This window comes from Pholcus phalangioides, unplaced genomic scaffold (assembly GCF_987345545.1).
Source record: "Pholcus phalangioides strain wild (caught in Gottingen) unplaced genomic scaffold, Ppha-v1.0 ptg000015l_1, whole genome shotgun sequence".
NCBI lineage: Eukaryota > Metazoa > Arthropoda > Arachnida > Araneae > Pholcidae > Pholcus > Pholcus phalangioides.
This window is the reverse complement of record NW_028301608.1, coordinates 44,345,568-44,360,792: the sequence shown is the minus strand read 5'-3', so window position 1 is coordinate 44,360,792 and position 15,225 is coordinate 44,345,568. Positions and strand designations below refer to the sequence as shown.

Here is a 15,225-nt window from a genome sequence, read left to right as displayed (position 1 = left end):
TTAATAATTTTAAATTATCCGAAAATTTATTCACTAGTGATAAGTATATCCCCATGATTAAATAAATTAAAATTCTGATATTTGCCAATTTTTACGTCGCAATTTAAAACAATTGTATACAGTACATATTTATTTTCGCATTTCCCCAAAATGAATATTTTTTCTTTAATAAAAGCACACTAGATATCACTTATAGTTTCATATTATAAGTTTTTTCAGGAATACACTTTATTTATCTTAAATATCAATCAATCACACAAGTGATTTTAATATAAATTATATATAAAAATATAAATACTGTAATTTTATAGTCATTGAAAATGCATCAATCTATCCCAGCATAGCTATTTTGTAAGTTTGTATAAAATTAAAGAAAAATTTTTAATTAATTTTTAAATACTTGTCATTATACTTCTTTTCTGTGACAACGATTGATATCCACCCGGAAAAAAAAAGATTTCGAGTGGAAAATGAAAAAAAAAAGTTTGTATTTCTAGAGAAGTAGCCAAAATTGGACGCCAACGCCGCCAAGCAACTTCGAGTCCAGTTGGGATGGATAGGTTTCATTTGTAGTGCGAAGAAGCATCTGTGCGTTAACAAATCTCGACCCTCATCTACAACGGGACTGTGACACACCACGGACAACGTGCTCACATTATACAAAATATATATTGTTCAGGTGACTCTGGGACCGATGTTTTCTTTAGTGTAAATATTTTTTTCTCTCGTCCAGAGACTTATAGACAGACATTACAATTAGTTCTCTGAAGGAATATACTTTCAATATATACTGTCATGTGCCACTTGTTCTTGTTTCTTCTACTTTTAGTTAAAAGTAAGTCCATATTCATCTCTTTCCTCTTTTTTTTTTTTTAAGTTTACATCTTATACAACATTTTTTTCCTCAACATTAACTTCTTGAATAACCTTTTATGCCAGAAATTTTTGGATGCATTCCCTTTTTTCAAACACCTATTACTCTGATAAACATTTGAATCCTCAATTACTCATTAAGAAATAAGATTTTATCGTTTAGAAGTTTAGTTACACCAGCTGTAACGGAAATATTTTATTGTTATATAGACTATCCGGTCATAATACAGGGGAATCTCACTACAACGATATTTTTTTTCAAGTCTTGTTTGAAATCGACAATAGTCTAAATGTCAAACTCCTCTCGTTACAACAATATCCTTTACTGCGATAAACCCGTCTATAATGGTATATTTTGGGGAGATTTTGAAACCCCTACAACGTAATTTTTTTATATTCTTCTCGAAATATCCTGGAATATATTTTCACACTCGTCACATATTTTAGTTCTTACGAGGACTTCTAATAATATCAGTAGTTGGTAATACACCTGATCATCGAAAGTGTTGGTGAAATTTTCGGTATCGCTACTTTTAGTGTGATATACCAACCTATATTGCAATAAGCTGCTTTATAGGGACAATACGTATATTTGTTGATAATTTTGAATTATCGACTAATCAATTAAAAGATTTTGAATAAATACTTAAAAGTGCATTTCTTTTGATGGTACTAACTAGCTGATTTAAGATGATAACAGCAGCAAAAATTTGATGGCACGTGATGCTAATGTTGTCTTCGGTATCCGGTAATCCTCTACAACGATATCTTCTCTTGGCGTGCAGAATATCACTATATCGAGTTTTCACTTCATTTTCATTCACTAAAATACCATATCGCGTTTTGATGAAACTAAATAAGGTGACCATTGTTAACTTTACGCTATTATTGAAGAAATTTCAAAAACGGAAAGATGCGTTTTTCATCTGTATTTAAAGTGAAAATCCTATGTAATGATATCCTCTATAACGGTAATCGCATTTATAATGATATAATTCACTGGTCCGGATGCATTTTTCATAATGTTAATATATTCCACCTACACTGGTAACTCCTTAAAACGATACGTTTCTCCGGTTTCGTGAGTATCGTTATATAGGCGTATCACTGTAAGTATTTCTATGAGTAAATATATCAATAATTATTGTCAAGATCAGCAAATAATTTTTATCCTAATTCACCTTAAATGATATCGAAAGGATTAGAGTGTTTAAATTTAGAAATTTAACTGAATTTCTAAATTTAAAAAAAAAGTGAATATACAGTACAACCGGAAAAAGATAAAGATAGATAAATGGTAAATAATGCCCCCCCCCCCATTATGCTATTCGTCACGTAGTACGTAATATATGAGTAATTTTAATGTCACGCATATTTTTCCCCATTTAAATCAATTTAAGTTTTCATCCGAATTGATTAATATTATGAGTAATTCTTTTTCAACCGAATTTTCACGGAGCAAATAATAACACTCATAATGTGAATTGAATAAAATTGTTGGCATTTAAGATTTCTTGATTACATTTAAATTTATCAAAGAATGATTAAATTCACATTTTCATATCGATAGTAATCATATAAAAACCCCTACAATTCAAAAGAAAATTTTCATTCTTTAAATTAATGTAGGAATTTATGAAAATGCGTTATTTACGCATTTACGTGGAGAATTTTAATTTTCGAAACTTGAATCGAAACCGACAATTAACTAAAATATTTAAGGATTTCATAATTATGTCGTATGTATGAAAGCAATTTGCACAAGTAGAAATTAGATTTGCGTTGAAGTAGCTCTAAATCAGGTGCTGATTTCTAAACTGAAGTCAACTTCAGTTGGTTATGAATGGTTTTAATAAACGTCCATGCGACAGCTCAGGTTAGAAGACATTAACGGATGCCATTTCGTTCCACGCCGGTCACGGTATTATATGCTTATAACCTCTTTGAATAACCCCTTTCACGTATCTTTTCCTTCAAGACAGAAAATTAACTTCTGCCGTAGATAGATCCTTCTCATACATACAGTTTATAAACTACAGGGCGAGAACACAAAGGAACTGCCTACTGGAATTTCAGCTCGAGGCGCATAAACACTAGCTTCCAAGTTAGTAATGGTTATTATGACCACGAGAAGCCTCTAGGTTTGCCATCTCTCCTCTCTCGTTCTCCGGTAAAGGGCAGTTACTTCACATTTATGAAGGAGAAGAGATTTGAGATATCTTTCATTTCACGATACCTTTAGAGCAATAACTTCCTGAAAAATGTTCTCGACAGTATAACGATACCGTTCACTTTACTTTCGCAAAATTTTCAGATATCACTAGATGTTTTCTCTTACATCCCAAGAGAGTTCCGAGCTTTTCCAGATGCCTTCTGATATGCACTTGAAATATTCTACTCTCTTCACACTTTCTGTAAAAAAAAAGTTTTTCACGCACCATTACTGAGAAATAAATTTTTTATAAGATAAGGAATTTCACAAAAACTGGAGTTTTCGTCGAATAATGTTGGATATATGCTTCATTTTAAACATCAAATGGATATAACGGTTAACTTGAAAGCTCGCGGGAAAACACGGAATATTTAAAAATTCGCGATTTATGTTGATTATCATAAATTAAATATATTATTCATTACATATTATTCATTCTTAATTTAATGTTCTTAAAAATGTTTTAAATTTTCCATAAAATATTACACAGTCTGATTGTAAAATAATAAGCATTGAGATGAATTTTACAGTTTGTTTATCACCCAAAAATCACTTTCCTAATGTAATTTAATTCAAAAATATCAAGTGATATATTTTTTAAATGTTTGAATATATTTTAGATGAGATTTTGAATATTGTTACAAGATGGTTCACATTTTCGAAATTTCGAGTCTTCTTCAAAATTTTCTTGTTGTCATCGCCCACAACTCAAATCTTCCCATAGGATCCTATAATAAACCACAGCCTCTACCGCCCCTCTGGGCCACTCCATCATCCCCGGGGGCGATATTTCCCACTTCGCGAAACACTGATATGTACTTTATTATTTCATGTACAGTTATTATTTTAAAATTTTTATTCTATTCATTATATATAAAGACACCGTTTCATTGCTCTTTTATTCTCATAATCGAATACATGGATGCGTTATTCATTAGTATTGCAGGTCATTCGTTAGATAATAATTAGGGTCATCTTAACAAGTTCGGCATGTCGGGTGCTCAAACATTTTTTGACCAAAAACTTTTGGAAACAAAGAATATCGTACGTATTATTAGTCTTCTGCAAATTTCTTTTCCCTTGAATTCTCGTTAATGTCTCATTGATTGCAACTAGGTATTATACAGTAAAACGATACGACGATACTCGGCGTACTCGACATAAAGAGATAAATCCCCCTACAACGATTTTTTTTCAAATCTTGTTTGGAATCACCTATAGTCTAATGTTACACTCCTCTCGATACAACAATTTCCTTTACTACGATAAACTCCTCTCTATAACGATATTTTTAGGAGATTTTGAAACCACTCTCTCTCTGCAACGACATTTTTTTTTAATATTTCTCTCAAAATATCCTAGTATATATTTTTGCACTTATTACATATTTTAGTTCTTTCTAGAGGACGTCTAATGATATGATATCGGTATTTGGTACCACCTCGTCACTGATAGTTTTGATGGAGTTTTTGGTATAGTTACTTTTCCTGCGATAATCCATCTAAAACGATATTTTTTCTGGGTCCGAAGAATAACGTTATAGCAAGGGGTTTCACTGTAAATACTGGTATGCTTTCCTCACATTATAATATGCAATATTTAAGCAAACGTTATTTATATTTTTAGTATGTTTTCTCTACACTACATGTTAATAATTGATTAATCAACTTACTTTCAGTTCTTAAATAGATTGTCATTTATGATGGTATGTCTCGATGTTCTTTTTTCTTCTTCTTTTCTGTTTTTATTTGTCGTATGACATAAATAGGACTATTACCCCAACAAAATCCCGCTTTTATGCATTTGATTCTTATTATTTACAGATACGAATTTCTTATCACTGAACTGGATTAATACGTCAACATTTGCAAAACATTTTCCCGAGTTTTTTGTCTGAAAACACGAAACTTAATTATTTGAATAACCCAATTCTATCAAATTACAACAAACCACACGGGCTCGTGAAATCATACATAAACTAGTGGTTTTATTTTAAAACTGGAATTAATCCACTAATTTACATACTTCTCTGGAAAATGAAAGTGTTCAATTAAATGTTTAATCACATTTTACTATATTTAGAGGAAGAAGAAAAAAAAGAACATCCACAATTAAAATCCATGGTAAACATCTCTCGACTCAGAAATTTTAAAATGTTACATTATAAATAATTTTAAATTAGTAGAAATTGAATAATTCAGTTCTTCGTCATTCAAAAATTATTATTAATTAAATTTCTATTTTCTCAAAGTTTATCGTTAGTATTTATGATGAATACTAGAATCCATTTAATTATTTTTTTTAATCCCCCGTTGAGAATTCTCCAAACAAATTTTTCTAATTTAAAACCTGTTTTATTGAATTAATAATGAATGTTTTGAAAAATATCGAAATCCAACGTTAGTTTTGCACTTTTGGAGGATGAAGAAATGAGCACGTTTTGGAAAAATAGTTATTATTTAGTATTTCAAATAATCAATAACGTCCACGATTATTTCATTATAATTGATTACAGTATATTTTTGCCACTCTCCAGCATGGCCCTACTCATCTGAGTAGGTGAGTTAGTTAGTTTGCTGAGTAAATGGTTAAAATCCCTAGCGGGACAGGGCCAGGGCCCGGCCTGGTTCTTCTGTATTGAAAATACTGTTTGAACCTAGTGTTCTCTAACCGATGGGGCGTTGAGCACGGTGTCCGTCCGTGAGAATTTTTCGCTAGTCCACCGAACATTTCACCCAATTCATGTATATCCACTACAAATTTTTAACTTATAGAATAGAATAGTCTTGATATATACTGCTTTTGTATTGTGTGTTTGGTCAGTCCGTAAATTATTTCTCCTGTATGTGAATTTTTTGCCAGTCCTCGAATTGTTTACCCTTCTTATGTATATTTTTTTTACCGGGGTGTGGGGGGGGGCGGAAATTATTTTCCCTATTTATGTTAATTTTTTATTGTTATTTTTTTTGCTAGTCCTCAGATTCTTTCTCCTGTCTATGTATTCTGCTGTTCCGCAAACTATTTCTTGTGTGTTTATGTATTTTTTGCTAGTCATAAAAAAAAATATTTCTCCCGTTCATATATTTTTTGCAGCGGTCTTAAAATTATTTCTTCTGTTTATGAATATTTCTCGCAGGCGGGGGAAGGGGTCTGCAGATTAAATCCCCTTATTTATGCATTTTTTACCACACACACACAATCTGCACATTATTTTCTCCTATTTAGACATTTTTCTCGAAAGTCCTCAAATTATTTCTTCTGTTTATGTATTTTTTGCCAATTATTTGAAAATTATTTCTTCTATTTGTGTATATTTTTCAATGGAGGAGAGGGGTTTCTGCAAACTATTTTTCCATATTATTTTTGCCAGCTATCAAATTATTTATCCTGTTTATGTACATTTTTTTTTTGCCAGTCTTCAGATTATTTGTTCTGTTTATACATGATGTCGTTCTATAAACTATTTCTTGTGTTTATGTTCTTTTTGATAGTCCAAAAATTAGTTCTTCCGTTTATGTATTTTTTTTCTCAGTTCAAAAATTATTTCTCCCATTTTTATATTTTTTTCCGAGAGGTCTTAAAGTTATTTCTCCTGTTTATGTGCATTTTTTGCTGGAAGGATGTCCACAAATTTTTCCCCATTTATACATTTTTTACCGGTCCTCAAATTATTTCTTCTGTTTATGTATTTTTTGTCAGTTCGAAAATTGTTTCCTTCTTTTTTGTTTTTTTCCCTTTCCGAAAATTATTGTTCCTATTGTTATTATTTATTATTGTTATTATTTTTATATTTTTTGCCAGTACGTAGATGCAGAAAGGTTGAAGAACATTGTTTTAATCCGTAATGTACGAACGGAAACAGAATTTGACACATTTTATTGATTTATGTGCTCAATTGCATAGTATTATATAAGTACATTCATTTAAAGGAAAAATTCTATGATAAAAAGTTAGCGAAAAAAAGTGAAGCACACAAAGAGTGGCGAATAAAAGAGAAGACCTTACGCTTAAGTCACGAAAAAAAAAAAATAATAATGATTACTGTAATGTGGAACGTCCACCCTTAGTCACATCACTAACGATCTGAGAGAAGAAGCCTTAATTGCCTGGAATTGAGAGAATCATCTTTCTAGGAATTAATAGCGCGGTAAAAGTGACACAGCTCTTCACTGTGACGCCCATTAGCCATGAAACGAACGCCCTCACGAAAAGACAGCTTTCCGACCATAAGAAGTTGGAAAAGTTTCTTTCGTGGTTCAAAAATTCACGATAACAATTGATATTGGAAAAAAAGAATAGACTATATATAGGACATTGTGTAATCTCCGATTTTCTAATTCATGCGTTTAAAAATTTGTGAAACAAACTCTAACAATTGATGTATAGGTTACGCACGGTATACGTGATAAATTCCGGCTTTTGTACATGATAAACCGTTTACTATTTATAATCGCTGACCATTTCGGTGAGTTTGATAGGTTTTCCTGAATTTATTGCTTTTACCGGAAATTATGCATAACAACCAAGTGTCGTTGGTAAATTTGTAAAATGCTAAAGAAATTATCACTTTTACCGGCGATTATGCATAACACTAAAGTTGTTCGTAAACATCATAGATTGTACTAAATTCATTACTTTGCCGGTTATTAAGCATAGTTTTAGAAATAGAAAATGCACAGTAATAGAAAATGCACAATTATTATTTAATTCATTCGTTTCGAAATAACTCCTCTAATTTCCTCTTATTTGGCGAATTCTGAAAGTGGGCCACGATATAACGAACTCTTATTTAACGTATTTTACGACCACACCCCAATATAACGAACGAATGGGGGACCTACTCCACTCCTTCTTCTTCAGTAAGTGTTAAAAAATTATGTCTGTTTTCAAAATGTAATATTACACCGATTCAATGAATCAAATATTATTATTCGTTAAATAGATAAAAATCATACAATCGGTGTTGCGATCGACACAACTATTCGCGCAGAAAAAAGATTCGGGGAAAAAAAGTTAAATCATAAAATTCATTGAATAAATAAATGAGACTTCGTTATATCTGGGTCCGACTATTTTTACCAAACATGCTAGGTCCAATTGGGAATTTATATTTTTTCATATTTACCGAATTCACCATCACACTAGGGCTGGGGTTCCCAAATTGTGCTCCGCCAAAGATTTCTTGGTGCTCCGTGAAGAGATTCAAAAATAAATAAAAAATCCTTTTTTCCAAGTATTTCAAAATTTTACATTTATATTAGTTTAAATATGACAGCTATGTTATTTTTGAATCAACGAAACCAAATGTTTTTAAATATGGAGAAAATGTAGCAGAGCAAAGATCGGGGATTTCGTTTTCGAATTGAACTTGATTTATTCAACGAGCGTATGAAAAATATGTGGAATTTTTTTCTTCCCGGATTAAGCCCATCTGCATCATGTCATGATGAACTTTCACGATTCCAATCTGGCGTGCCGGATAATATTTTTAACAGGCTCCATCGCATTTTCAGCAGCGCAACAGCCCTATATAGCGTAGTTCAAAATAGGGCTAGTCACACTTCATGCTATTTGTTCCTAATTTCTGATGATCAATTCACTGTGTATTCAAGCCAATGGCTCCTAGAAATGCCCATTTAAGCGCATTACTTTGACTTAGAAAAATGTTCAGTGCGATGACTTGCTTTCAGCAAAGGTGCCCTATGAGTTACCGGCTCCTGAAGCCAGGGGCGTCGGGAGTGTTTAGAACCTGTGGATGCTTGTTTTATGTAGGAGATTTTGGTTTCTGAATTATAGATTCATGAACTCTGGGGATGCCCGGTTCGTTCCACAAATTACCACCTACAGCACCCACTCTGACGCCACTGCCTGATGCTCATACGATAGAGTGTATGTTGCATTATCCACATATACAAATTATCCCCACTATATTTCTCATTCAGGTGGGTGCTAATCTCTGTGTTTTCAATATCTGAATTCCATATGAACGGGGGGCTTAAATGCGATTAAGGCTATATCGCCATCATACCCACATCATCCAAGGGTAACTGTGCTGCTCTGTGGTTTTCCCACTCGTTCCACTTGCCACTGTCGCACCCGAAAAACCCAGGTCTATCATACTAATTAGTAACTAAAACGTTTGGACATCACATGCTGAACTCTCATCGTGAGTATCCAGGTTCGGACCCCATTTGCCGCACAATGCTATTCTTCTCATATCGGTTGATCCCGTTGGCTCTCGCTGATGAGAGTAGAGCTTCAGAGCAAGGTTTGTAGAATATATAGCGGAGGTTCTTGGGCTGAAGTTACGAAGTTCCTATTGTTTGGATGGGTTTGAAGATCATGAAGGCGTTTTCTTTCCGTATAATGGTTCCTATTCGGGAGGTGACACTTCGTTCTTCAATGAAACGAAATAGAACTTTAAGAATGTAGGTGAATAATTCAATGGACAACTCTGCAATATGTATGGAATCTCAGATGTATCTGCGGGAGGAACGACGAAAACAGTTGCAGAAACCCTCAGATATGAAATAACTCCTTCTGAAATTATCTATCATTTCTACGATAAAAAAAAATGGCGCAAGAAAAATGTCGCCTGTTCAGGAGGCGAGAAATTTGGCAAAATAAATTCAGACTTGCCGAGATGATTGAGATTATGTACATAATATAAACCTATATATATATATATATATACAGTCGAATCCCGTTTTAACGAATACCGTTATAGCGAAAGTCTCGTTTTTAACGAAAGCTTTTCTAATTCCCCAAATAAGTTTACATAGGAAAAATGCAAACACCTGGAAATCCTTTATAACGAATTTTCATTGTAACGAAGTGATTTCTCCGGTGTTTTCGAGTTCGTTACAACGGGATTCGACTGCATTTATGTAATTGATCTTACGGATTTATTTTTAGTCATAATAAGCCAAAATATTTGAATATTACTTCAAAGTTCGTATCTTCGTTCTGTAATGAATCAGAAATTCTTCTTGGTTTTATAGCTGAAATCTATGAATTCTGCAACGATATTAGTTTACGGAAGAAAAAGTTAATCTTTCATTTTCATAATGTGTTTTCTCATCGTCGAAAAACAAACGAAGCCAAAAATTCGTAATCTTGATATTTTTTTAGAAAGCTCTCTTTGAGAAATTGCTTTTAGCATGGAAAAATTGCGAGAGAATTATGTTTCAAATATGAATAGAGAGACGTTGGATTTACATCAGTTTCATTGATGGCAATAAATACCGTCCGATGGAGGGATCGTGCTGAATATTAGGCGAATCAACAATGATTTGAAACCATTCTTTCCGCTTGAAAAATACAATAAATTATTCATTACAATAATTTTAATTTCTCTCCGAAAAATTACTTTTACGGATGTAGTATCTACACTGTATTTATACAACTCCTCTACTCTGTCTGTGTTTGCGTATGGTCTAGATATAAATCTACAATTTTTTTCTAAACTACCCGAAATTCCGTATGCAAACCAAGTAGAATCCGATAAGAAGATATGGTATTTCAATCCCCATACGGCATTCTTTTTCTCATATTTAAAAATAAATAAAATTCCCAACATATATGATGAGATGTAAGAAAACCACGACTTGGCCAGAACATTAAAAATCCCGTTTCAAACACAGAACCCCCTTCCCAATAACAAGAAGAGCTCATTTCCCGGAAAGGGAATTTTGATGAGAATTATGGTTGGATTCCTCCTGACCCCTCATAACTGTTCCAGACTCTGCCACGAAGCTGAGCTGGAAGGGATCTCGGCAACGGGATAAGTCCAGTGGCAAAGTTCTGGCGTTAATTTATTCATTGCTCCCCATAAGAGCGAGTTTGAGAGAGAAAGAGGGAATAAGGTTCTATCTGGCCAGTTAAAGAGCCGGTTGAAGTCTAATGACCACTTCAAAGATCTGAACGGGAGAATTATAATGTTCAAGATTGGGCAGTATTTAAAAATATACTTTATAATAAATACTCCCTAGCTATTTTATTCTGTGAATTTATCCCTTTATCCCTGAGAGAACTTCGTATTTACGCTACTTTGCCACAATTTCTTATACATTACTACTACTACGAAACAACACATGCAACTCGTTCACATTCCTCTGCGGGAGTTCTAACGAATTGATGCATGTTGGAATGTGCGAGTACATGTTATGAACCTAACGTGAAGTTCCTTTTCGTGTAATGATTGTTATGTCTATTACTGCCATCTGCCAAAGTTGTTTAATCTAACCATGAGCGATGTGTTGATAATTTTGATAATTGTACACTTGTAGGCCTGTAGCTCTCTGTCTCTCATCTCTCATATATACACTACTGTAGTAATTCGTCGGAATTTCTAATCCTCGACGTCCATATTTTGGTCTAGTTAGCAGGAAATTCCGAGAAAATTAATTGGAATTGTAAAATACTTGAACGGGTGAGCATTTAAGAGAGTAATTTCAAAGCATTTTGACTTGTCCAAACAACTTCCGCAGAAGAAAGTGCTTCATTGTGCAGGCAAAGGGATGTGTATATATTTAAATAAAACTAAAAATCAACTCTTTATACAGACAGTCTGTCCTCAAAAACCCAATTGCTGCACAAAAAAATGCGCAAAATGTGTTCAAGGATCACCCTGTATCAGTTTCGAGAGTGAAAATACGGTGTCATAGAATGAAAAAAATCTAAAATTTTACGCGGTCTGCTGGTTCTCCGACTAGAACGTAGGATAAGAACATTTTTGCCCAGTCTCTTCTCAGGCCAACACAAAAATTTTCACGTTTCCAAGTGGAAAGTTCTCTCCTTAAGTGGAAAATATATGAGCTCATAATCGAATAAAAGTTGGGAAAGAACAGCATGAATAAATTAAAGGAGCGTTGATAGTCAGTTCACGTGATTCGTTCAATACTTTTTCCCCAATTTCGAATTAAATATCTCAGCAAACATTGCACTTAGAAAAGTGGTATTTTTTTGCCTCAGGAGAGACTTTCTAATTGGTAGTATCAAAAGTTTTTATTTTTAATTTTAATAAGTACACAACTCCCTTGCAATATGCACTATGACCTATGTGAGGACCTTTACCAAATTTGGATACTTTTTCCAATTGGAAGTATGCCTCTAGTATTGACGGTTCGCCAGTAATTCGCTGTGAGAGCAGTTAGCTATACACCTTGTATATCTACGTTGTTTTTCTTCTATTTATTCAAATATGCGTTGGAAATAGTAGAAACCTTAATTTATGAATGTACAGTAAAACACCCCTCTTAATGGACACCGCTCAGATGAGATCACCCCTCTTTTACGGTAAAATAATAATTTTTTTTCCATGTACAACAAAAGTATGCTTTTCTAACCTTTTATTAACGGTCACCCCTCTTTTACGGACGTATTTTTTATGTCCCACCAATGTCCGCAAAAGAGACAGTCCATTACTGACAATAGTGTAAATAATTAATGTTATTTATTTCATCTTGAAAACAAAATACTGATGCACACGCACACTCATTTGCTAAAATTGCGATCACGTTGAAAAAAAAATTTTTTTTTTTTAACGAAAGAAATTTTTTCCATTGGAAAAAATTTTCATAAATGTAAATTTTCCAAGCAAAAACAAAATCAATATCCAACGTGAAATCAATATCAAAACACCGAATAGAAATGCTGATATGAGTACGTTTCTACTTAATATTTAGTTTGTTTTTTTTCGCATATCCTTAGGAAAGAGTCTGACAATTTATAATTTCAACAAACTAATCATAGAAATGTGTCGTATTCCAACGGAATACTTTCTCCATTTTTTTTTTTTTCACCAACTCTCTTGAACTTGTTTCATTTTCATTCTTTTCGGAATCCCAAAATGCATGATGAGTCGCTTAAAGCCAGTACGTCCGTTTTTTTATTCCTTTTTTTTTTTCTCACAGTAAACAAAAAAAAAGCATTTCGTATCGATTTACAGAATCCAAAACTTTTTTCACAGAGAAGTTTCACTTTTTTTCTTTTTTATACCATTTCTCGGAAGCGAACAATCTTTTTTTCCACAAACAATTTTTTTTCGAACGTATTTCTTCTCCATTTTGTACAGAATTCAGGGTTAGGAAAATCTTCCTTATACTAAAGCTTTCTTGGTATAAAGTACTTTTTTTTACAAGGGAAAAAAGACGATAAATAAATAAAAATATATATTGCCACAAAAAAACGGTTTTTTCAGCTAAAAGTTACATTTGTATTGTCTTTTTTTGTCTTTTGTAGAGAAAAAACAGTGAGACAATGTCTTTTCCTAATTTATTGAACGAGAAATAATTACTGTAAAATAAAAAATACATTCGAAAGAAATTAATGAGAGTATTTTTTGTCCCCCGTGACTGTGTGTATTATTGTCAATGCTTCTGTAAAATAAACACTAATTTTTAAAAATACAGTGATAGGCTACTACCTCGGCTTACGAATTTTTCAGCTAACGAAGATATTTTTTTTCGTGATTTCTTTGCCTCGGCTAACGAATACGGGTTCGGCTAACAAATATTTTCGTTGATGCGAATGCACACGCAAACATAAAAGAGCCGCGTCGTGAGCTGAATGTTTGCACTCATCATCATCATCATCAGATTTACTGTCGCTAGAGCCCAGTCAACTTATGGCCTGCTCGGAATTTTTTTCCAGATGAACCTACAGTTCTCTTTATGAAACTCTTTGAACGATTTCACGTAAAATGAAAGATTCAGCTAATAGAAAAAGCATTTTAAAAAAAAGAAGAAGAAGCCTATGTTTTCTTTCAGTGCAAGATTCTTACCTTAAAAATGTACTGTCCGGATTCTAGATAATCTAGAATTTATTATCTTTTCCCATCTGCATGTATCAGACATAGGAATGAGTTGGCCAAATCACAAATGGATGGGGACACCTGCAAACTTGATTGGGCTGCGTCAATACCAGCCCCCTTTAGCAGACTGAAGCTCGTGTTGGTTGTGCACATGCTGGAAAAAATGAAAAGATCTTCAAGTATTTCTCATCTACTTCTAGATTCTCGTTTATCCAGTTTTGAAACTTTTAGCCTTTAATCAGTTTTTGTCTTTTTTATATCATTCCTTTGATGTTTCAAAAACCCATCTCTAAATTTTGGGCAGAAGCTTTAACGAATCGAACGATTTCTCATAGAAACCTATGGGAAATCACGTTTCTGCTGACGAACGTGATTTTAGAACTAATCATCTTCATTAGCCGAGGTATCATTTTATTTAAATTTGCTGTTATGTTTCACAACATTTGTCAATATTTTTTTTAATTCTCAATGTAATTATAATTTCGAAACATACATGGATTCTCACGTGGATTATTCAAAGAACATCCATTCGTAGGATATAATCCACACAGTTTTATACACAGTTTTTATCCGTTTGTTAGGTATATAAATATAATACGTAGGATTACAGTAAAAATTTCTTGAAACTGTAAATTGTATCATAAAGCAGAATAATGTTATTAAAAGGTAAAAAAAAACTAATTTGGATCATCCAGACAGCAGGGAATCAAATACATTTTCTCATACAAATTAATGAGATAGTTTTAATTATACTTTAATGTTTTAACGGCATCGTATTATTCGTAACTGCGTAGTATGGAGTCAAAATTGCTAGATATTTTAAAACAGTATTCTCAGATTATATAGAATGAGAATTAACAGCTTTACGCAATCAGTGATTACTTGCAAATTTCGATTGGAATATAGATTTGTCCTACATAAATTATAAATCTGGCTCACTGTGATTATTGCTTGTTCCCTCTCTTCGAAGAGCCCTTTTATTTATAATAGCTATTTACTATAACAGTTGTCAAAATATGGCAGCAGTAACAGGAATGTGATTTTTTTTTCAAGTATATAATATAAGAAAGTTTACCATACGATCAGTGGAATGGAATGTCTAAATCATAAAATGTCTAAATCTACATGAGCAAGCCATACTACAATTACAGTATAAGTCAGAGTTCACAACTAGGAAAAATTTTCGTTATTATGGACGTCTCCTTATAAGCGAATTTCATTTTTTTTTTCATTTTTTTTTTTTTTTTTTTTGCTATCCCTAAGGTAATAAATTATAAAATTTTGCCTTGTATCTGTAATATATAATCTGTAATACTGCAATCGTTCT

At 32.7% G+C, this 15,225-nt stretch overlaps 1 protein-coding gene across 1 annotated transcript in view; it reads left to right on the top strand.

The window, feature by feature from the left end:
• The first annotated feature begins 564 nt into the window (after nt 1-564).
• LOC149076086 (uncharacterized) overlaps nt 565-15,225 on the top strand; it is a 217,597-nt gene continuing 202,936 nt past the window's right edge. The window contains exon 1 of the mRNA XM_089243615.1: nt 565-835. Within this exon, the coding sequence (XP_089099741.1) occupies nt 796-835 (40 nt within the window). The 5' untranslated portion in view covers nt 565-795. The remainder of the gene's footprint in view (nt 836-15,225) is intronic.